The sequence below is a fragment of the Cetorhinus maximus genome, chromosome 18 (genome assembly GCF_964194155.1).
Source record: "Cetorhinus maximus chromosome 18, sCetMax3.hap1.1, whole genome shotgun sequence".
Lineage (NCBI taxonomy): Eukaryota > Metazoa > Chordata > Chondrichthyes > Lamniformes > Cetorhinidae > Cetorhinus > Cetorhinus maximus.
In genome coordinates, this window is record NC_135896.1 from 2,178,608 (window position 1) to 2,203,867 (window position 25,260).

The 25,260-nt window shown below is 44.8% G+C and overlaps 1 protein-coding gene across 1 annotated transcript in view; it reads left to right on the forward strand.

The window, feature by feature from the left end:
* Positions 1-25,260, forward strand: part of LOC144693526 (uncharacterized) — a 67,522-nt gene that overhangs the window by 10,121 nt on the left and 32,141 nt on the right. Inside the window, exons 2-6 of the mRNA XM_078563369.1 lie at positions 19,428-19,489; positions 21,498-21,593; positions 23,595-23,675; positions 23,781-23,873; positions 24,658-24,836. Coding sequence (XP_078419495.1) covers positions 19,428-19,489; positions 21,498-21,593; positions 23,595-23,675; positions 23,781-23,873; positions 24,658-24,836 — 511 coding nt within the window. The remainder of the gene's footprint in view (positions 1-19,427; positions 19,490-21,497; positions 21,594-23,594; positions 23,676-23,780; positions 23,874-24,657; positions 24,837-25,260) is intronic.

Below are 25,260 nucleotides of genomic sequence, written 5' to 3' on the forward strand. Positions count from 1 at the left end.
TGCTACGGTTTTAAATATAGCAAGCGTATCATCCACATATTGAAAGTATGCAAGTGGACTAGTAATCCAGGGACCCAGGGTAATGCTCTGGGGACCTGGGTTCCAATCCCAACATGGCAGATGGTGGAATTTGAATTCAATAAAAATCTGGAATTAAAAATCTAATGATGATAAATCCTCCTTACTAACATCTGGGGACCTAGTGCCAAAATTGGGAGAGCTGTCTCACAGACTAGTCAAGCAACAGCCTGACATAATCATCCTCACGGAATCATACCTTACAGATAATGGTCCCAGACACCACCATCACCATCCCTGGGTATGTCCTGTCCCACCGGCAGGACAGACCCTGCAGAGGTGGCAACACAGTGGTATACAGTCAGGAGGGAGTTACCCTGGGAGTCCTCAACATCGACTCTGGGCCCCATGGAGTCTCATGGCATCAGGTCAAACATGGGCAAGGAAACCTCCTGCTGATTACTATGTACCGCCCTCCCTCAGCTGATGAATTAGTGCTCCTCCATGTTGAACATCACTTGGAGGAAGCACTGAGGGTGGCAAGGTCGCAGAATGTACTCTGGGTGGGAGACTTTAATGTCCATCACTAAGAGTGACTCAGTAGCACCACTACTGACCGAGCTGACCGAGTCCTAAAGGACATAACTGCTAGACTGGGTCTGTGGCAGGTGGTGAGGGAACCAACAAGAGGGAAAAACATACTTGGCCTCATCCTCCCCTGCCTGCAGCAGATGCATCTGTCCATGACAGTATCGGTAGGAGTGACCACTGCACAGTGGTTGTGGAGACAAAGTTCCGCCTTCACATTGAGGATACCCTCCATCGTGTTGTGTGGCACTACCACTGTGCTAAATGGGATAGATTTTGAATAGATCTAGCAACTCAAGACTGGGCATCCATGAGGTGCTGTGGGCCAACAGCAGCAGCAGAATTGAACTCAACCACAATCTGTAACCTCATGGCCCGGCATATCCCTCACTCTACCATTACCATCAAGCCAGGGGATCAATCCTGGTTCAATGAAGAGTGCAGTAGGGCATGCCAGGAGCAGCACCAGACATACCTAAAAATGAGGTGTCAACCTGGGGAAGCTATAATGCAGGACTACTTGCATGCCAAACAGCATAAGCAGCAAGTGATAGACAGAGCTAAGTGATCCCACAATCAACCACAATCAGATCTAAGCTCTGCAGTCCTGCCACATCCAGTCGTGAATGGTGGTGGACAATTAAACAACTCACTGGAGGAGGAGGCTCCACAAATATCCCCATCCTCAACGATGGGGGAGCCCAGCACTTGGTGCAAAAAATAAGGCTGAAGCATTTGCTACAATCTTCAGCCAGAAGTGCCAAGTGGATGATCCATCTAGGCCTCCTCCGAAGGTCCCCAGCATAACAGATGCTAGTCTTCAGCCAATTCAATTCACTCCACATGAGATCAAGAAACGGCTGAGGCACTGGATACTGCAAAGGCTACGGGCCCTGACAATATTCCGGCAATAGTTCTGAAGACTTGTGTTCCAGAACTTGCCGCGCCCCTAGCTACGCTGTTCCAGTACAGTTAAAACATGGGCACATACCCGGCTATGTGGGAAATTGCCCAGTTATGTCCTGTACACAAAAAGCAGGACAAATCCAACCCGGCCAATTAACGCCCCATCAGTCTACTCTCCATCATCAGTAAAGTAATGGAAGGTGTCATCAACAGTGCTATCAAGTGGCACTTGCTTAGCAATAACCTGCTCACTGATGCCCAGTTTGGGTTCCGCCAGGGCCACTCAGCTCCTGACCTCATTACAGCCTTGGTTCAAACATGGACAAAAGAGCTGAACTCTCGAGGTGAGGTGAGTGACTGCCCTTGATATCAAGGCAGCATTTGACCAAGTGTGGCATCAAGGAGCCCTAGCAAAACTGGAGTCAATGGGAATCGGGGAAAAACTCACCACTGGTTGGAGTAATATCTAGCTCAAAGGAAGATGGTTGTGGTTGTTGGAGGTCAGTTATCTCAGTTCCAGGACATCACTGCAGGAGTTCCTCAGGGTAGTGTCCTCAGCCCAACCATCTTCAACTGCTTCATCAATGACTTTCCTTCCATCATAAGGTCAGAAGTGGGGATGTTTGCTGATGATTGCACAATGTTCAGCACCATTCGTGACTCCTCAGACACTGAAGCAGTCCATGTCCAAATGCAGCAAGACCTGGACAATATCCAAACTTGGGCTGACAAGTAACATTCGCGCCACACAAGTGCCAGGCAATGACCACTTTAAAAAAGAGAGAATCTAACCATTGCCCCTTGACGATCAATGGCATTACCATCACTGAATCCCCCACTATCAACATCCTGGGGGTTACCATTGACCAGAAACTGAACTGGACTAGCCATATAAATACTGTGGCTACAAGAGCAGGTCAGAGGCTAGGAATCCTGCGATGAGTAACTCACCTCCTGACTCCCCAAAGCCTGTCCACCATCTACAAGGCACAAGTCAGGGGTGTGATGGAATACTCCCCACTTGCCAGGATGAGTGCAGCTCCCACAACACTCAAGAAGTTTGACACCGTCCAGAACAGAGCAGCCCGCTTGATTGGCACCACATCCACAAACACTCACTTCTTCCACCACCGATGTACGGTAGCATCGGTGTGTACCATCTACAAGATGCACTGCGTGAATTTACCAAGGCTCCTTCGGCAGCACCTTCCAAACCCAAGACTACTACCATCTGGAACGACAAGGGCAGCAGATAGATGTGAACACCACCACCTGGAAGTTCCCCTCCAAGTCACTCACCATCCTGACTTGGAAATATATTGCCGTTCCTTCACTGTCACTGGGTCAAAATCCTGGAACACCCACCCTAACAGCACTGTGGGTGTACCTACACAACATGGACTGCAGCGGTTCAAGAAGGCAGCTCACCACCACCTTCTCAAGGGCAATTGAGAATGGGCCATAAATGCTGGCCCAGCCAGTGATGCCACAGGATTCCCAGCCCCTGACCTGCTCTTGTAGCCACAGTATTTATATGGCTGGTAGATTTAGATGAAAAAAGATGGGAGGAGTCTTGAGTGGTGCATAAACACTGGCTTAGATTGGTTGGGCTGAATGTACGTTATATCCAATGTAATATTGTTAACTCTGACATCGTTGCACTGGGCCACTCAGGGGCTCGCTAGCTTGCCAGACTTATCACCAAAGGAAAGTAAAGTGAAACTGGGGTAGTGTTAACTGGGGTGTGGTTCAGGATCCCTGTACAGGTAACAGTAACTGTTCAGTGAATGGGCTGTGGGGGCTGGATCTTGAATGGTTTAATCTGCTCCAATGGAGCATGAAGCTCAGACACATTTTGCTGTGTTGTGTCTGAGGAACCATCCTACAGAGCTGATAACAATGATGCCTTTGTGCTCTGACCTATTTCTCTCCATCTGTCCTTGTCTGTAATGATTATATTCGTTGTTTACCGTTTGGTGTCGAGGATGGTCTATGGGGCGGGAAGAGGGTTTCTGTTTACCACAGTCAGTTCTCCGAGTGCCTTGCACTGACCCTACATTCTTTTATTTTAACTCTTGGATGTAGGTGTCGCTGTCAAGGCTAGCATGTCAGGTTAGTCCAGAGAGCTGTGATTTCTTTTAATTTCGCTTTATTGTCCATATGGAAATTCATTTCGGGTGCAATGCTCGTATGTTAAAAATTATGTTTAGATGAATAATAACAATAAAATAAAGAAAATTAACTTATCACAGAGATCTAAACTTTATCTTAATGCATCCACCCTGAGTGCATGTTTTCATTCATACATCATACGTTCCTGTTAAAGGAATACAAACAAGTTCAGGAAGATTTCACCATCTGCTGTGTTGGGATTCAAACCCAGGACCCCCAGAGAATTACCCTGGATGTCTGGATTATTAGTCCAGTGACAATATCACTGCCTCCCTAAGAATATTAAAATTAAAATTCTCAAACTGCCCACAGTGGGATTTGAACTTCCAGCCCAGTAATGTAACCACTGCATCTACTCAGAACCTCGGTTAGTTGGCTTGCAAGTAAACTGGAGACCGGTCTGCATGGACTGATGCTGGAACAGGAGAGGCCATTTGGCCCCTCGAGCCTGTTACACCCATTTCAGTGAAACCACAGCTGCTCTTTATTCTAACTCAATCTTGGTTCCATAACCATTAATATTCTTGCTGATCAAAGGCCTCTCGATCTTCGTTTTGACATCTTCCCCCAGCATCAGCAGCTTTTTTTGGGGGGGGAAGCGTGTACCAGATTTCCGCTACTCTCTGTGCGCAGAAGTGCCGGGGATTCACCTCAGGTTTATTCTGAAGGTCGTATCCTGTGATTGTTGTAACTTATGATTTCATAAAGTTGATGATTATTTTCATCTGGGAGTGTTCAGCACCTGATGAGGGGGATACCAGGGCCTGAATTTTTCGGATGGCGGTGTCTCGCTTCTTGCCAACCTGATTGGCCGGCAGCTCTCCGGCCAGTCCCTGCAGTGACCGCGCTGCAGTGACCGAAGAGGACGCTCAGGAGGACGTCGGAGCCTGAGTCCGGGGAGTGGTGCCCCGGGTAAGGTCAAAGGGTCCCAGGGCAGGGAGGGTAGGGAAGGCCTGGGGAGGCAGGAAGGGGGCAATCAGGGACTAGGGAGAGGCCGGGTGGTGGGGAGGGAGGTCCTGAGGCCACCAGACCTTAATGGGGGGGGGGGGCACCCAACTTCAGAATGAGGCTTCTGATAGAACCTGGAGGGAATCCTGTCCCTGCAATTTGACGCTTCCCCAATCCCATCTAAAACCCACCAGCCAGGGAGCGTAAAACTGAGGCCCAGGAGCTGCTGGGACCTGCTCTTGAGACTCTGGTAAGTGCCAGGCTTGGGAGCTCTGTGTCACACATGACAGTTCAACACAAAACCCTGGAGGGTGGAAGATTTGATTCATGTGGAATACTGACTACTCCTTTTAGGAAATATAGCAAGATACTGGGAGGAATATTATGTCCACGATTTTCCAAAACTCACACTTGGTAAGCAAGGCTCTCAGCTCTATTTTTATTCATTCACGGAATCCGGTCATCACTGGCAATGCCACATTTATTGCCCATTCCTAATTGCCCTTGAGAAGGTGTTGGTGAGCTGCCTTCTTGAACCGCTGCAGTCCATGTGGTGTAGGTACACCCACAGTGCTGTTAGGGAGGGAGTTCCAGGATTTTGACCCAGTGATAGTGAAGGAACGGCGATATATTTCCAAGTCAGGATGGTGAGTGACTTGGAGGGGAACTTCAGGTGGTGGTGTTCCCATGTGTCTAATGCCCTTGTCCTTCTAGATGGTAGCGGTCGTGGGTTTGGAAGGTGCTGTCTAAGGAGGTTTGGTGAGTTCCTGCAGTGCATCTTGTAGATGGTACACACTGCTGCTACTGTGTATTGGTGGTGGAGGGAGTGGATGTTGAAGGTGGTGGACGAAATACTGATCAAGCATCTTGCTTTGTCCTGGATGGTGTTGAGCTTCTTGAGTGTTGTGGGAGCTGCACTGATCCAGAGAAATGGAGAGTATTCCATCACACTCCTGACTTGAGTCTTGTAGATGGTAGACAGGCTATGGGGTGTCAGGAGGTGAGTTAATCGCCACAGAATTCCTAGCCTTTGACCTGCTCTTGTAGCCACAGTATTTATATTGCTGGTCCAGTTCAGTTTCTGGTCAATGGTAACCCCCAGGATGTTGATAGTGGGAGAGTTCAGTGATGCTAATGCCATTGAATGTCAAGAGGCGATGGTTAGATTCCCTCTTGTTGGAGATGGTCATTGCCTGGCACTGGTGTGGCGTGAATATTACTTTTGGTGCTAATTCAGAAAATTGTCCCATAAACACTTGGGAAAACTGTCTCTCTGCCACACCCCCACCATCCGCATACAAGTACAGTCACTGCTTGTGATGGGAGGGTGGGGGGTGAAGACCTTTGGATCAGTGTGCATATTGATTCAACTCCAGTGTTTGTGGCTGACCAAAGTAATCAATAAGAAGTTAAATATTTACCAAAAGATAATGAGGTTCAAGTTAAGTTCTCAGTCCTTCATGTGATTGAATGTAACATAACCCAAATTGATTGGGTAGAGCTGTACTATATTAACAGCACATGCGCCAGCACATTGATATCTGATCCCACCGATATCTGATCCCACTGGGATATTTTAACAAATCTGTATTTCATTCAGTCCCATTTTATGGAATCCCATTGGACCCAACCCCTTCCCATTCACATGTAGTCCCAGCATTACTTTCTGCTGACTGTTTTACCAAAGGAAAGCTAATAGAATATTATCAGTTATTGTGAGGGGAATTGATTACAATAGTAGGGAGGTTATGCTTCAGTTGTATAGGGCACTGATCAGGCCACATCTGGAGTATTGTGTACAGTACTGGTCTCCTTATTTAAGGAAAGATGTAAACATGTTGGAAGCAGTTCAGAGAAAGTTTACTAGACTAATACCAGGAACGGGTGGGTTGTCTTATGAGGAAAGGTTAGGCTTGTACCCACTGGAGTTTAGAAGAGTAAGAAGTGACTTGATTGAAACCTTTAAGACCCTGAGGTGTTTTGGCAGGGTGGATGTGGAGAGGGTGTTTCCTCTTGTGGGAGAATCTACAACAAGGGGCCACTGTTTAAAAATAAGGGATTGCTCATTTAAGACAGAGATGAGAATTTTTTTTCTCTTGAGGTTTGCGAGTCTTTGGAACTCTCTTCCTCAAAAGGCGGTGGGAGCAGAGTCTTTGAACAGTTTTAAGGCAGAGCTAGATAGATTCTTTATTAACAAGAGGGTGAAAGGTTATCAGGGGTAGGCAGGAATGTAGGGCTGAGGTTACAATCAGATCAGCCAGAATCTTATTGAATAGCAGAGTAGCCCCAAGGGGCCGAGTGGCCTATTCCTGCTCCTAGTTTGTATGTTCATATATCTCACTGCCAGATTGTACTACAGGTCTCATCTCCCAGTAAATTGATTGAACCTTGCCAATTATATTAATTGCTGAATGCCTTGTGGGAGCTGAGTTACAGACTGATCTGCAGTGACAGGAAAGAGGACCAAACAGTGTCTTTCACTCTCTAATTTCTCCCTTCCCCGACTCCTGAGGGTGCTGTGAATGTGAGGGTACATATGTCTACTAACCCAGACATCATATTGTACCTTGATCAAGCAACAACAGGCAGTGAGTGTTGGCTGGGCATTGAACTGTGACATCTGTTACAGGCCTCGGTCTGATGCCACTATCTAACAGGGAGCACGTGTCCTGGCTCTGGCCCTCTAGCCCTAGCCCAGGAAACCTGAGAACAATCACAACACCCCAATCACTCCAGCTCTGAGCTTAACTAACTCAGCCTGGACGGCAAATGCAAAGTAAGATTCTCTGGTCTGTTTAGCTCAAGTTATTCAAGTGGTAAATGCGGGCTCACTCTAAAGTTTTAAGAATAAATTAGATAGATACATGGATGGGAGAGGTCTGGAGGGTTATGGACTAGGTGCAGGTCAATGGGACTAGCGGAATAATATTTCGGCACAGACTAGAAGGGCCAAATGGCCTGTTTTCTGTGCTGTAGTGTTCTATGGTTCTATGGTTCTGTTCACTGTACGTCCTGTATACGACTCATGTGTGGAGGTGGGATATTGTTTGGAACACATTTTTTCAGTGCATTGGTGCTCCAGTTCGAAGTACCCCTGAAGGTTTCATCACATGACCTGCTTTGAGCTACCCCTCCCAGTTAAACAGCCTTTCCCCCCCCCGCTGAATACTTCTAGTCAGTGGTCATGCACATCTCTCGTTCTAACTATCAGGGAAGGTGGACCAGGCTTGGGAGTCTTTTTTCCACAAAACAGAAGGCTGAGGGATGACTTTGAAGATTATGAAGGTGTTTGACAGGATAGACATAGGGAAGGGCCGATCAGATGCATCCAGCGATACTGAGGGATGTGAGAACAGAAATTGTGGAGGCACTAGCCATCATTTTCCAATTTTCCACCACCAAAGGGGTGGTGCCAGAGCGTCTAAGAATAAGCCTGGAAGCTACAGGCCAGCCAGTTTAACCCCGGTGATGGGAATGATTTAGAAATCATAATCTGGGACAAAAATGAACAGTCACTTGGACAAGTGTGGGTTAATTAATGAAAGCCAGCATGGATTTATTAAAGGCAAATCGTGTTTAACTAACTTGATTAAGTTTGTTGACGAAGTAACAGAGAGGGTAGTGCAGTTGATGTGGTGTACATAGATTTCCAAAAGGCATTTGATAAAGTGCTGTGTAGTGAGGACCCTGGTGTATATGTGCACAAATCACAGTCTGCCCTGAAGGTGGCAGGACAGGTTGAGATCCTGGTGTCCTAGGTTTACAAAGAGGCTTGGGGAACAAATCAAGGAAGTTATAGTGAATCTTAATAAAACCCTGGCTTGATATCAGCAGGAGTATTGTGCCAGTTCTGGGTAATGCACTTTAGGAAGGATGCGAAGGCTTTAGAGAGGGTGCAGAAAAGGTTCACGAGAATGGTTCCAGGGATGAAGGTATTTTGTAGACTGTTCTCCTGGGAGTAGAGAAGGTTGATGGGAGATTTGACAGAAGTGTTCAAAATCATGAGGGGTCTGGACGGTGTCAATAGAGAGAAACCGTTCCCATTGGTGGAAAGATCGTGAAACAGAGGACACAGATTTAAGGTAATTGGCAAAAGGAGCAATGGAGACATGAGGAGAAACTCTTCACACAATAATTGTTTGAGGCTCAATCATTGCTTTCAAAAGAGAATTGGATCATTATCTGAATAGAAAAAATTTGCAGAGCCACAGGGAAAAGGTGGGGGAGCGGCACTAGGTGAATTGATCTTTAAGAGGGCCAGCACAGACATGACAGGCTGAATGGCCTCCTTCTGCGCTGTAACCATTCTATGATTCTACGATATTTCCACTTGTGGGGTAAACTTAAACCAGAAACAGGGGCCATAAAAATAACTGTGAGGGCCTCACCCTGCATATTTTTTTAATAAAATAGATACATTCCAAAAGGCATTTGATAAAGTGCTGTGTAGTGAGGACCCTGGTGTTTATTTACACAAATCCTAATCTGCCCTGAAGGTGGCAGGGCAGCTTGAGATCCTGGGTTTATGAATAGAGGCATAGAGTACAAAAGCATGGAAGTTATGGTGAATTGTTATGACTGGTTCAGTTGGTAAAGTGAGTTATTTAAAAATCCCAGAGGGAAACTTTAAACAACTGTCATAACCTATAATTTTAAGTGTTATGTTTGAGAAGCGACTCTAAATTCAGAAATCAGACCACTAATTCTCGAGGTTTTACATTAACTAAATGAAACATTTTATTATTTTACACAAGTTAAATACATACACATGGCTACAAATTACGACTATCATAACTTTTAACAAATTCCCAAACTAATCTCCATTAAGGCAACAACAATCCATAGACTTAACCAAACACCAGGCAAAGCATTTTCACCTTACAAATTCAAAATTAGGTCCTTTTCACTGTGGAGCCAGTTGGGGGCTTGCAGCTGCCTTTTGATCTTACATTGCCTCTGCCCTACACCCAAAAACTACAGAAGTTATACCTACCACCCCCACTGAATATAAATTCTCATTGTATCAACAACCTCTTTGAACTTCATCTTTTAACAATGAAACCCCTTTCATAGTGCCAGTTTTATTAGTAATATAAACATATTGCTTGGTAGCTGCTAGAAAGACGTCAAATTTCACCCCATTTCTTGAATGCTCTATTCAAAAAAATCCAAATGCAGCTATCTGTCTTCCATATCAAAACTAGTACACATCAAAGCACTCAGACTAGCTGGCTTTAATCCACTTAAACACACCCACAGACTAAAGCTCTATTTTAAAAGAAAAATATTTTCCAAAATATTATATACATTAATAGATCTATGACATGAATCTAAACACTGGTTTGGCCTCAACTGGAGTATCGTGCCAGTTCTGGGCATTGCACTGTGGAAGGATGTGAAGGCTTTAGAGAGGGTGCAGAAGAGATTCATAAGAATGGAACAAGGAATGAGGAACTGCAGTTATGAAGATAGATTGGAGAAGCTAGGGCTGTTCTCCTGGGAGGAGAGAAGGTTGAGAAGAGATTTGATAGCCATGGCTATTTTTAACATTTTTAAAACTTGACAAAGACCTTTTAAAATGGCTAAAGCTATGTCAGCCTGTGACCCTCGGACAAAAGGAGCTATCTGGCAGAATCGCAGAAACTTGCACCTCGTTATCTCTGAAATGACACTAATGACCCCCAATGTGGGCTGCAGAGATCAAATACAAAGAGAACTATACAAAGGCCATCTACATTTCATAGCCCAGACTGGCCAACAAGAGTCTACTCATCTGCTAGGATAAAGGGCCCTGCAACTTTCCATTCAATTCTTAATGGCTGGAGCATTTAACCATCTCAGGAACCTAGATGAGGGATACACACCCTTTGTCAAAGGCAATGTGCAGAGGTGGAAATCATGTGACACGGACCTCTAGCTTGTGTAACCAGTAATATTGCCTTGCTGTACTGAAAATCTCAGTCTGACATTTTACTGTCTAACTAGCAATATCTCAGAATAGGGGCTCTTCCCAGATTGAATACCTGGCCCCCATCTACACTGTTTCTGTGGGAACTTCTGTGCCATCACCCACAAGACTCATCTCTGCGCGCCTACCTCATCATGTGAAGTCAACAATACTGGAAAAGTAAAATATACAGCATCAGTTTTCTACCTGCCTCTGTGAAGGAATACTTAATTGGACTTTGATTCTGGACTCTGGAACCCACTTGAAACACCATTTATTTCATCTGTGGTTTACGCTCTGTAAATCTTTCTTATCTCTATGCCTCTTCTACTGTATGAATGAAATGGGGGCAATGTTGTGGCCCCCTTCCACCTTTGAGTATGTGCAAATAAATTAGCCCTTTGAGTCCATCCTATCTCGAGTTTGCTGGGGGGTTATTAATAGATGAAGTTCAAAGAGGTTATTAATAGAAAATTGGATTACCCTAAAACTGAGAAAAAGCAAATCAAAAACACCTTTCTGTTTACAGATGGGTGCTGAGAGGAGAAACTAGTGTGGTTTAAATTAACCCCCCTCCTGTTCAAAACAGTGACTAATAAATCCAATAGGGAATTCGGGAGAAACTGAATTACCCGGAGGGTAGGGAGAATGTGGAACCACAGAGGGTGGTTGACGTGAATAGTATAGGTGCCTTTAAGGGGAAATGTGAGGGATATAGGTATAGAAAATGATGTTGATAGGGTGAGATGCAGTATGGTGGGAGGACAGTCATGTGGATTAACACTGGCATGGGCCTTTGGACCGAATAGCCTGTTTCTGTGCTATACATCAAATAAAAATGAGTGTTCAAAGAAAACGATAAAACACAGTCAATATATTTGTTGATTCCCCCTATGCCTTATGGCTGGATTTGCACAGAGCAGGAGGTGAACCTTTAATTCCTGGAGACTCCAGCACAATCTGGGAGGATTGGGAACCCGCGTGTTTAGCACAGGGTAACACTGGATGTTTGAAGGGAATGAAAGGCCTGTAATCATCTTGTGCAGGCTCACACACATAGCACAGATACTAGAGCAAGTGTGTAATCCCAACACTTAATGATAGAGAGAGAATTCCAACATATTCATTATGGTCTTAAACATATTTACCTACAGCATGATCTGGAGAGCTTGCCAACTGATTGACCTGCCCCAGCTAGGTGTGACAGGCTGCTTATTTTAACACTGATACAGCCCTGCTTGTTATCCAGAGATTACCGTAAATACTGGTGTAAAAGTTGCTTTGTTGACTTTTGGGCTGAAAGGTAATTTTTTCCATACCTGTCTAAGAGTCGACCGTTGTTTTTCAGGGATTAAACTGTGTTGTGATTATCAATTACTTACTGGTAATTGCTGCGGCTCATTAAAGGTAAAGGTGGGAACCTTTAGATTCTCCTTCTGCTAATTCTAGCAGTGATCTCCCAGCCAATTAACAAGACTAATGTGTACCACATGACCTATGACGATGCCTTCAAGAAAACACGTATGCAACTCAATTTAAACTGGAGAAACAGTGGCAGAATAGTTTACTGAGCATCAGCAAAATGGTCATATTATCAACCTGGAGACATCCAACTCTACGCCCTTAGAGAAACAAAGAAAGATGGTATTTCAGATTTCAAGGCTGGTGCCAGGTAGTGCACAAGATTCACAAAATGGTGTGATTTGGTACTCTGTCAGAAAACAAAGATTTCACTGCGTCTGCCACCTGAGCTCAACAATAAAATCATCAAATTCCCCTGTTTTGTCATCAGACATCGAGAGAAGGATGTGCATCGATTGACCTGGCCTTGGAAATAAGGATGAAACACCTATGAACTTCAACCTGCCAACAAACAGGACCGTTACCAAGCTTAGTGAAAAAAAAAACTGTCCTTGTAAAGGTGACTGGCCGCGAGAAGACGTGGTTCACAGTGGTTCCATCTCCTGTGGTGGACGGCACAAAGTTAAAGCCAATGGTGATGTTCAAGTGAAAAACTCTCCCCAAAGAGAAATTTCAGAAAGGAGGTGTCGTCCATGTTCATGAGAAAGGCTGGATGGGTGAAGGCGATTGCGAGAAATGGATCAAAGAAGAATGGAATTTGAGACCAGGAGGACTCTGCAAAGAAAAGGGTTTGTTCATCTGGGACACATGTTCAAATGCCACCTTGTCGATGATGTAGTCCGCGAATTGAGATCAACCAACACCGACATGACAGTTACTCCCGACAATCTCACGAATGTTGAGCAGCCCTTGGATGTGTGCATAAGTAAACCTCTCAAGGACGGTGTCCAAAATATCTGGAACAATTGGATATTGGAAGGTGAGAAAGCATTCACCAAAGGCAGAAATAATGTGAGTGTCTTCACAAGCAACATTGTCCCAATGGGTCATAGACACGTGAAACGGATTTGATCCCAACATCACATCCTTTAAAAAGTATCTGGATGAGCACTTGGCATGTCATAACATTCAAGGCTATGGGCCAAGTGCTGGTAAATGGGATTAGGTAGGTAGGTCAGGTGTTTCTCACGTGTTGGTGCAGACTCGATGGGCTGAAGGGCCTCTTCTGCACTGTGTGATTCTGTGACTCTGTGATTGTTAAAAATCATTTCCAAGATGTGGAATATCAAATGTACTCGATGGTACCGAGGACGATTACTTAATGGAATGATGATGACAAAGTACTACTGATGATGATGAAGAAAAGGAGGTCCATATGCTGATGTTATACAACCAGGCTACTGGGACAAATTGTTTGGTGATTCAATTGGTGATCAGAGTGATTTTGAAGGATTTCAATGTGAAGTTTATAGTTAACTCGTTATGGTATATATTTATATGTTTATATTGTGTTGGATAAAATGTATTGCTCAGTCCATACGACATAAAAAGAAATCCAAAGCTTTATTCTTTTGCCATGTTTAAAAAATGGACTTTCTGCTGAACTAAAAAAGATGGCTGCCACAAGTCACATGACCACAGGACTGGCACATTGTTCTGGGAGGTACCACCAAGAGTTACAAGAACTAAATAATTCCTCTCTCTGCCTGTGAAATTTTTACATCTCATTGTACAGACCCCTTTGTAATCAATGAAAACAGAGGTAGTGCAGACTGGAACTATCACAAAAGAGAGAAATCAAAATTCGTTATGCCTGCAGAGCTGGGAACAGATTCATCTCACACCTGGGACTGTCCAGGTCCATTTCAAAAGGGGACCATTGAGGGAACAATTGAATTCTGGTCAGAAGCACAGAAACTGATTGTTAAGCTACCATTAACCATTAATGGGCCATGTCACATGACCCAAGCCTCTGGCCTTTTGGACAGTTTTAACATACATGTTTGGCCTCACAGGCAGACTGCTGTTTTAACACCAACTGGAAAGGACTCTAGCAGCCTGGTTGAGCAAGCAGTCAGTTACCATCCCTCAACTCCATGAAACCTGCTTGATTTTAAAGTCTCCGATCAACACCTGTCAAGCCACCTAAGCACAAAAAGCCCATTGTGTTGCAACACCATTCGTTTCAAGGATTTTCATGTTGTCATCCCCAACCAGAAACTCACCAGGACTGATCTCTGCCAAGAAGGAAACACTCTGGATTGTGAATTCTCGGACTCCGGAAATCACATGAACTAATATTAATTTCTGTGGTTCTTGTGCTGTTACTATCCATAGTTGTAAAACTCTTTTTTTCTAATCCCCTCCCCCCAAACCCCTTACTGTTTGTGTATGTAGTGGAGTGGGAATTTGCAAAAAACACCTCCCCTAGGTTTTCAATGTGAAATAAACTAACCTTCTGAGTCAATCATAACACGAGCTTGCTGCCAGTTATGAGTAAATTGGATCACACAAACGGAGGGTTTGGGAAAACACGCCACAGCATATTTTAAAAATAATTCAAAACACCTTCTGCTTATGGACAGGTGGTGAAAGGAAATCAGTGTAATTTGTCTGACTCTCTCCTGTCCGTAACAGGAATTGGGAGCTCGGGTCTGGGATAGACCCATCAGAAAAGAACCAAAAGTTGGTAAATCAAGAAAATCTGACCATAAAATTTGACCAGTGTCCAAATCTAAGACATGAGCCAAGTCTGATATAAAAAGAGCTAACTGGAAGCCAAGAGGGAAAAATTCGGTGGCTGGAGTGATTTTTAAAATACAAGAAAATTACCGCAGCAAATTCCCTTCCCCTAACGCTAAGAAAATGACAACTTGCGATGCACAAATGTGGGTGAAGCAAGGAGACTCAAATGGCAAAACATTAGCACCCCCTAAGCACAGGACAACTGAAAGCTGTGGTTAGGGAGGTAGAATTGAAACTACCCAGTAAGCTGGAAAGAAATGAACTGATCCAGTTGTTGATCGAGCATTTGGAACTCACTTATCAGCCAGAGCAGCTAGACAAGGAGCTTAACCCCCACCTGTGAAAACCTTCCCCCAGCCAAATTCGAGTTGGAGAAGCTTAGAATGCGGCTAGAGTTCCAGGAGAGAGGCAGAGAGAGAAAAAGAGAAGCTCAGGAAAGGGAAAGAGAGAGAGAGAGGGAAAGGGAGAGAGAATTCCAGCTCTGAAAACTGGAAATGGAGCTCGGAGCTGAAAGGGGGAGCGAGAGAGCGAGAGAGAGAGAGAGAGAGAGAGCAGACAGCCGGAAGCTGCAGGGGAAAATCTCTACCTGTTAACAGCCCCTATTCCCTTACCCCAGAAGCAGTCTCTGAGGCCCACAAGTACACTCGATTCATTCCCAAATTTGAAGTGCGTGACATGGAATCCTTTTCCGTCACTTTTGAGAAAGTGGCAGGACGGCTAAATTGGCCATCGGAGATCTGGACGTTTTTAACTGAAGGGCAGCTGTTGGGGAGAGCCCGAGAGGTCTACTCCATGCTGCCTCCTGCTGTGTACACTAATTATGAGCAGACCAAGGCTGCCATCCTTAGTGTCTATGAGTTAGTCCCAGAGGCAAATCGCCAGCAATCCTGGAACACCCGTAATGAACCCACGCAGGTCTATCTCGAGCTCGAATGGCTGAAGTAAATCATGTTTGACCGGTGGGTCTGCAATAAAAATACAGCGCACCTATGAGGGGTCGCGTGACTGCCGGAGGAGGTTAAAAACTGCTTACCCCCCCCATCCTAAGGATGCACTTGGAGGAGCAGAGAATCCTCACAGCCAGGGGTGCAGCAGCTGTCTGTCACACAGCAGACAGCTACGATCTCACCCACAGGTCAGGACACTCAGGCAGACCCTTCCCCAAACCATCCCCTTCAGCATTGGAAAGATGAAGAGTGACACGGGTAGGAAAGGAAATTACAAATGGAGCTGTGAGAAGCCTTCCTCAAGCCTGAAAAGAGAACAGCTGACGACCGATGTGTTCCCATTGCAACAAAACAGGACACCCCGGAGCTGAATGTTGGAGATTGAAAGGGAAGCCCACGGGTTTGATAGGGCTCCTTAAAAGTTACCATCGAAGGATGCCCTAATGGGTACCGTAGCAGAGCAGACAGGGACCCTCACTGCAGAAACTAGCCCTGTTGAGGGCATGGCCCTATGTGTGGTCAAGCTGCACAAACTCCCAGGGAGCTTTCAGCGTTCTGTCCTTCCAGGTTCAGGGACCTTGCACCCATATCAGGATGTGAGCCAGTCCACTGGACTGCTCCATGATACAGGGGTCACTCAATCCTTAATATTGGAGGGAATTATAAGCCTTCCTCCCGAGTCCTCCCTGAAAGCTAAGGCACTGATCAGTGGAGCGGGAGGGGGATACATGTTGGTCCCCCTCCATCGTGTCCACCTACAATGTGACCTAGTCTCAGGCCCAGTAATGGTAGGAATTGTCCCTGAGCTACCAGTAGCAGGGATTGATTTCCTCCTCAGAAATGATTTTGTCTGGCAGTAAAATGTTAGCTAACAAAAGAAAAGAGGCCAGCAACAACCAGCAGGAATCTGCAGGAGTGCAGGGACCTGGAGAATGTTCAGAGACCCTAAAGGGTGAAATAGAACCTGTAACCATTGAGGCAGCTAAGAGAGACCAATAGAATTTAAAACAGGCCCAAAAATGACCCAGAAATTGAGTTGGCAGATATATCCTTCCCAGAATTAAACAGGGACCAGAGAAGTCCCAGAGCAGGAGAAGAGACCTGGAGGGAGATGCCCCGCTTAGTTGAAGTGCCTGAGGGAAAACAAATTGTTAAAACAGGAAAGGTAAAGGTTGAAGATTTGCCTGAAGTATGGCTTAAAGAAGCCTTTCCAGATTTAAATACGGACACAGGGAGTTCCCAAACAGGCAAGCAGATAGTGAGTGAGCCACCTCACCCAGCTGAAGAGCCACAAGGGAGTACAGCAGGAGCTGAACATTCACTTGGGGGAAGAATTGTTCCAGAGGACATGGAACAAGTTAGGGGAACACCCACTCCCAAGCCAAGGGAACGAGCTAATGAGCCAATGATTGGTTTAGCAGATAGCTTCATGGCAGAATTAAATTGGGACCAGGGAAGTTCCCAGATAGACAAAGACGGCCTGAGGGTGATGCCTCACTTAGTTGAAGAGCAACAGGGAGTACAGCAGGAGCTAAACATCCACCTGAGGGCAGTAATGTTCCAGAGGACATGGAACAGCTTACAGAAAACCCATTCCGAAAGCAAAAGTGAACGAGAGGAACAGTGGAGATGAATTGCAGGGAGACATAGGTGAAGCCCACATTAAACCCCCTCCTATCTATCCGACTCACCAACAGAGAAATTCTTAGTGAGATTGGGCTCATTGTTAGAGATTAGTCAGTGTGATTAATCAATAGCTCCATTACTATTGTGTAATAGAATTATCTGGTTGGTAGAAGGTGAATAGATGGACCTCAGTCTTTCTTTGTTTAACATTTCCTATGTACCTGTTGGGAAACCATCTCCTCCAAAACTATATTTTCTTTTAAAATTTGGATGGTCATTGCTTTGGGCACTTGGGAACTGACTTGGATTTTTTTAGAAAAAAGGTCATAAGTCCACCTTTGGAATATGAGCCTTTTCCAATAAATCACCTGACCAGCATGGCACTTGAGCTATTTGCTTATTTGAACTCTAATTACTTTAATGGCTGGGGGAAACAAACCTGCTTTAAAAGCAAAGGCCCTGGTGATTTACTGGAAATTATCTGATGAAGAAGAACTTTATGTTTTGAACTTGTTTCTTTGAACTCAGTTGGGAATAAACTGAGAAGGGGGAAAACTGCCCAGCTTGCATTCTCCTTGCCTTTCCTGAAGCACAGTGTGATTATCAGTATCCAGCTAGGAATCCTCATCTCAGTGAAACTTGTCTGTATTTGGAAACCCGAGAGGGTGAGATGAGAGCAAGTTCCCAAGGATTGATCCGACTCTATTCTCCTCCACGCTGAAGCTTCATTGGTGAGAGCTTCTAGACATCTACCGGGACTACTGTTCCATCTTCATACGAGGGAGCACCAGATTGACAGTGTCAAAACCCTGGGAACTTTATCATTTTCATAATGTTTTTCTTTGCCCACCAATCTCTGCAGAGACCCTATTGGTTTGTCCTTTTTGTGTGTGTGTAAGATGAGGAATTTTAAAAGGGATCAATAGTTACACTTCCAGTTTACCAGGTTAACCAGTTCTTGCAACTTGTTTTAAAAGGAGTTTTGTTCTGTAAAAATCAGTCATTCTGAGTTTATTGGATGAAGTCTGGTTAAAGCCTCTTTTATTCTGGGTCTAACAGTAACAAAGGTAAATAATTGGCCATTTTGGTGAGTGAATTAAACATTTACACTAATGGTGCGAGCTGTCGGGTAGTGGGGCTGGATAAACTGCGCACTCCTCCCATCCCGGTCCTAACAGCTCTTAGTGGATTTGCACAGGAAAATAAATAATTAGGGTTTGAGCTGATGGATGGCTCTGTACCCTTGTGCAGGAAGCAGTATTAAAAATACATTACTTACTACTCAAAGTGTGATCTCTCACACTGTTAATCACACTTTAAGTATTATTTCTGGGCTGTGTGGTCAGTGGCTGTTGCAGACATCACTGGGCAGATCTAACCCTCGGTATCACAATAATCTGGCTCTGCCCTGAGAAAGAGGACTGGAATGTGGGGATCCTTATTTCCAAACTTTACCTTTATTTTTGAGGGAGATGCAGTTGGACATTTAGCGAATGACGTTGCTTGAGAACCAATTGAAATTACTTGTAAGCATCTCAAGTGAAGTGTTTAGTGAAATGACTGATGGGGATAGGTCTGCGAGTGTTAAATATGTGAATCTGGTGACCAGCTTCTTCCAGTATCACCAGGGTAAGCCTGTCTCTGTCTCTTCATAACCTTACAGTGAGGAGACCCTGTTTGTGTCTAAATATGTGTGTGTGTGTGTGTGTGTCTGTGTGTGTGCGCGCGTGTGTATTCCTGTAACACAGTTGAAATAAACCTGATGAAAGAGTAAGCGCAATACCTAGTTCCAGCAATTCAAACCCCTCATTGAACTCATTGATTCATAACATTTAACCGTCTGGGTGAAGCTGTGACAGTGTTGGATGAGGGGGAGGGGGTGGGATTGGATCAGGTGGAGGTGGTATTGTCGCTGGATCAGATTGGGGTTGATTTCAGTTGAAGAATGATGAGGACGAGGTGAAGAGGGATTAAAATGACAGTCTCTCTAAATAACCTTCTACAGTTGTCACCTCGGGAACATCATTGATGGGATGAGAGAGCATGTGTGAGCGTGTATGTGCATCTCCATGTTCAGACAGGCTCAATAAGTTGTTGTTCCTGCAATGAGCTCATTGTGGTGTAAGAATCAATTCTAATTTCATAACTCTGCACATCTTACATTACAGCTGAACAGGAACAGGTTCAGAATCGGACTTTCACAAACTGGGTTAATGCACAGTTAGCAAAGGTAAGAAAGAAAGGATCAAATCCTGTGTCTGATACATTTCTGTAGCACCTTTCACAACCTCAGGACATTCCAAAGCAACTTAAAGCCAAAGAACGCTTTTGAAGTGTAATCCCCATTTAAATGTAGGCATGGCAACCAATTCGCACACAGATCCAAAGGGGGTGCAGGAGCAGAGGGACCTGGGTGTATATGTGCATAAATCATTGAAGGTGCCAGGATAGATTGAGAGAGTGTTTAATAAAGCATATGGAATCCTGGACTTTATTAATAGGGGCATAGACTACCAGAGCAAGGGGGTTATGTTGAACTTGTACAGCACACTAGTCCGGCCTCTGCTGGAGTATTGTGTCCAGTTCTGAGTGCCTGTTATGACACAGCAGTTGGTAAAGGCTGAGTTATTTAAAATCCCAGAGGGAAACTTTAAACAACTGTCATAACCTATATTTTCAAGTGTTATGTTTTGAGTTGCAGCTCCAAGTTCATGAATAAGACCACCAGTTCTCGAGAGTTTTTATATCAAATTACATGAGACAGTTATTAATTTCCAAGAAGGTATTAAACACATACACATGGTTAAAAATTACTATTATAACTTTTTAACAAATTCCCAACTAATCTCCATTAAGGCAACAACAACCCATAGACTTAACCAGACACCAGGCAAAGCATTTTCACCTTACAGGTTCAAAATGACGTTCCTTTCCATTTGGTTCCTTTGCAGACAGTTGTAGGTTTACAGCTGCTTTGATGTTACATGCCTCTGCTTTGCACACACATACTCCTCTCAGGTTATACCCAGCACTTCCCTTTGAATGTAAATTTTCATTGTATTACCAGGCCCTTTGAACACCACCTCTTGTCACAATAAAACCCCTTTCATAGCACCAATTTTATTAGTAATAGAAACATATTGCTTGGTGTCTCCTAGATAGGTGCAAGATTTCACTACCACTCTTCAATGCTCTATTCAACAAAATACAAATGTACCTCTGCCTCTTTGTTTACATCTCAAAATCACTATTTATTAAAGCACCCAGATTAGCTGGCTTTAATCCAATTAAAACACACACAGGCACACCCACCGACTAAACCTCTATTTTAAAAAAAAAAATTCCAATAACATTATGTACATTAGTATCTTCATGACAGTGCTGCACTTTAGGAAAGATGTGAAGGCATTTGAGAGAATGCAGAAGAGGTTCACAAGAATGGTTCCTGGGATGAGGAACTTCAGTTATGAAGACAGATTGGAGAAGTTGGGGCTGTTTTCCTTGGAGAAGAAAAGGCTGAAATGAGATTTGATAGAGGGTTTCAAAATCAAAATCTACAGAGTAGATAAGGAGAAACTGTTCCCATTCATGAAAGAATCAAGAACAAGAGGGGACAGATATAAAGTAGGAAGCAAAAGCGACAAAGATTGTTCACACAGAGAGTGGTTCGGGTTTGGAATGAGCTACCTGAGAGTGTGGTGGAGGTGGGTTCAATTGAATCACTCAAAAGGGAATTAGACTGTTATCTGAAAAGGAAGAATGTGCAGGGTCACGGGGAGGAGGTGGAGGGAGTGGCACAAGGTGAGTTGTTCACTTGGAGAGCCAGTGCAGACACAATGGACTGAATGGCCACCTCCTACGCTGTAACGATTCTGTGATTCTGTGTGTTTCCACAAACAGCGATGTGACAACAACCAGGTCATTTATGTCAGTGACATTGGTTGCCTGATAAACATTGGCCCAGAACAGCAGGGACAGTTGCTTTTCTTCAGAATAGTGCCATGGGACCGTTAGCATTCGCCTGAGAGGTTTAATATCTCACCTGAAAGACGTCACCTCTTAGCGTGCAGTCCACCACGAATACAGCACTAAAAATATCAGATCAGATAATGTGATCCTGCAGCGATATGACTCAAAGACAAGAGTGCTACACACTGAGCCACAGCTGACATGGGGAAGGGTGCAGTTTAGCTGGAGTACGTGAATCGGAGTAACGTTCTGCTTTTGTATTCTGACAGCACAAGTCTCCGTCAGTTGTCCAAGACTTATTCCAGGATCTTCGGGATGGACACAGACTCTTGGATTTACTGGAGGTTCTCTCAGGACAGCAGATGGTGAGGAAGGGACGGAGTGATACACTAACCCCATGGGTTTAATCACCTCGCAGCCCCACTGTGACGACCAGGATCACAACACAGACATCGAGAAAAGACCATTTAGCTCTTCAGCCCCGCTTGAACCCAGGGCTGCCAACTCAAGTCATACTCCTGGAGATTTGATTCAATAACCTCTCCCAATCAATCAGTTTCTTTCCCCTGGAACTGGTTCGAGTCAGTGGTCACATGAACAGTTATAACTATCAGAAAGACTGAACAGGCTGCGGCTCTTTTCTCTAGACAAGGGAAGGTGGCCTGACAGAGACCTTTAAAATTATGAAGGGATTTGATATTCGTGGGGGAGACCAGAACTAGGGGCCATCAATATAAGATAGTCACTAATAAATCCAACAGGGAATTTAGGGGCAACTCTTTACCCAGAGAGTGTAAGAATGTGGAACTCACTATCAAAGGGATTAGGAGAAGGTTCTAGTTGGGTCTGTGTTGATGCTGTAAATTCCAAACAACAGTGTGTCCAAAGAAAATGAGAACACAATAACTTATATTTATATAGCACCTTTAATGTAATAAAACATCCCAAGGTGCTTCACAGAAGTGTTATAAAACAAAATATGACTCCGAGCCACAGATTCAGGTCAGGTGACCAAAATCTTGGTCAAAGAGTAGCTTTAAGGAGTGTCTTAAAGGGGGAATGCGAGGTGGAGGTGGAGAGGTTTAGGGAGGGAATTCCAGAGCTTAGACCCCAGACAGCTGAAGGCACGGCTTCCAGTAGCGGAGCGATTAAAATCGGAGATGCTGAAAAGGCCAGAATTCGAGATCTCGGAGGGTTGTGGGACAGGAGAAAATTGCAGAGATAGGGAGGAGGGAGGTCTTAGAAGGATTTGAAACCAGGAATGGGAATTTTAAAATCAAGACATTGCTTAACCAAGAGCCAATGTAGATTAGCAAACATGGAGGGTGATAGTTGAATGGGACTTGATGTCAGTTAAGTCACGGGCAGCAGAAATCTGGATGACCTCAAGTTTACGGAGGTCAGAATGTGGGAGGCCAGGCAGGAGAGTGTTGGAATAGTTGAGTCTGGATGTAATGAAGGTGTGAATGAGGGTTTCAGTGGTTGATGAGCTGAGACAGGAGAAAGCTGGGTGATGTTATGGAGGTGGAAATAGGCGGTCTTAGTGATGGTGGATATGAGGGCGGAAGTTCATCTTGGGATGAAATGTGACACCCAGGCTGGACAATCTCAGACTGTTATCAAGGAGAGGGATGGAGTCAGTGGCTAGGGAATGGAGTTTGGAGCAGGAACGGAAAACAATGGCTTCAGTCTTCCCATTATTTAATTGGGGCAAATTTCTCCTCACCCAGTACTGGATGTCGGATAAGCAGTCTGATGATTTAGTAACAGTGGAGGGGTTGAGAGAGAGGGGGTAGTGAGGTAGAGCTGGGTGTCATCAGCGTACATGTGAATATGAACACGGTGCTTTTGGATAATGTCACCAAGAGTCAGCGTGTAGATGAGAAATGGGAGGGAGCAAGGATAGATCCTTGGGGAACACCATAGGTAACGGTGTGGGAGTAGGAAGAGAACCCTCGAAGGTGATACTCTGACTGTAATTAGATACATAAGAATGGAAGCAGGAGAGAGCATTCCCACCCAGACAGATGACAGTGGAGAGGAGTCGGAGGAGGATGGGGTGGTCACCTAAGTCAAACACTGCAGACAGGTTGATAAGATGAGGGGGGTGGTTTGCTTTTGTCACAGTTACACAGGATGTCATGTGTGACTTTGCTGAGTGTGCTGTGGTAGGGCAGAAACCTGACCGGAAAGATCCAAAGATGGAGTTTCGGATAAGATGGGAACGGATTTGGGATGTGCTCTGGAAGTGGAGAATCTGACAGGAAACCTGGGATTTTTGAGGTCAACGAATGAGAGAAGCGATGGAGATGTTTGGAAGCTGTGATGTGAGAGAGGTAACAAGTCTCTCTTTTGTGTCCCTGTAGGAGCGAGAGAGAGGACGTTCCAATCCCGTTCACTGGAGGAGCAACATCGAAACGGCCCTGAAATTTTTAAGGAAGAAATCGGTTAGCTATTTTATTTTCCTCTTGGCTGACGCTCTAGGGTGTTTGCTTTTTGCCTAGAGCTACGGTTGAATTATTCAGTAACTGCTGCTTGCTTTAATATTTCAGATAAAGTTGGTGAACATTAATGTCCCGGACATTGTGGAGGGGAAGCCAACCATCATCCTGGGGCTGATCTGGTCCATTATATTACATTTCCACGTATGTATTGTACCTGATCCTCGTGGGCTAAGGGCGGCTTCCTCTACTGGCACCGCCTGTAAATGCTGCAGCTGACTGACATAGAACCATAGAATACTACAGCACAGAAAACAGGTCATTATTCCTGAACGTTTGGCCATGTGACTAGGATTGCCAGCTCTGGTTGGGCATTTTTCTCGGTTCAATCACATGACATTCCACCTCCAACAGCATCACAGCCACCCTCGTAGCCAATGGGAATGATGCATTCCTGCAATGACCCGCGTGTGTCTCAGTATCAGCTCCTGCGAATGTACAGGACGCACCATGGGTACAAACTCGGGGTAAAGTGGTGACTGTTTTCATGGGCCTGTGTATTTACCAGTGGAGGTTGCACATTATACTCTGGGGACAGCTAAATTTCATAGAATCAAAGATCGGCTACAGGACAGAAGGAGGCCATTCGGCCCGTTTTGCCTGTGTTGGCTCTTAGCAAGAGCAGCTCAGCCAGTTGCGCTCACACGACCTTTTTTCATGGCCCTGCAAGGTTTCTCTCTTCAGATAATTATCCAATTCCCTTTTGAAAGACCTCGATTGAATCTGCCTCCACTTCACTCTCAGGCAGTGCCTTCCAAATTCTAACCACTCGCTGCGTCAAAAAGGTTTTCCTCGTGTTGCCTGTGGTGTTTTTAGCAATTACCTTTACTCGGTGTCCTCTGGTTACTGATCCCTCCGCCAATGGGGCCAGTTTCTCTGTATCGACTCTGTCCAGAGTCCTCCTGATTTTGTTATCTCTCTGAAACAGATTGAGAAACTCACCAGAGGACTTCAGTCCGTCTCCAGACAGACCCACGTGGACCCTCCACCTGGTTTTAAATCCTCGCCGACAGCACCACCTCCCAGGAAACGAAAAGCAGCCAGGCGGACAAGATTGAACATGTCAGCAAAAAAGACCTTACTCCAGTGGGTTCAGGAAAAGGCAAAGTAAGGAGCTCAGCTTTAAGTGTCAATTGTGCAACTCCCACTAGGAATTAGAATCAAACCGATCAGAAGGAGGCCATTTTCCGATTATGCCTGTGCTGAGTCCTTGAAAGAGTTACCCAGTTAGTCCCCCTGCTCTTTCTGGCTGGCCCTGTAAATTTTCCCTGTCTACGGTGAGAGAATGACCAATATCCTGTGTTATGACCAGGTGAGGACAGGTGTAAGGACTCCCCCTTTTCCCCCACTCCTCGATTGATTGTAACAGGGTGTTTTGAGAGTGTATGTAATTAACTGTTAAGTGCTGACTGCAAATAACTCAGTCCAACAGGCTTTCTTCAGTTTAAACACATAAAGGATTAGTTTTCATTGTGCAAAAAAAAAACGCCCAGGTAAAGTTATAAAACTATTTATAAAAATAAGTGAACAT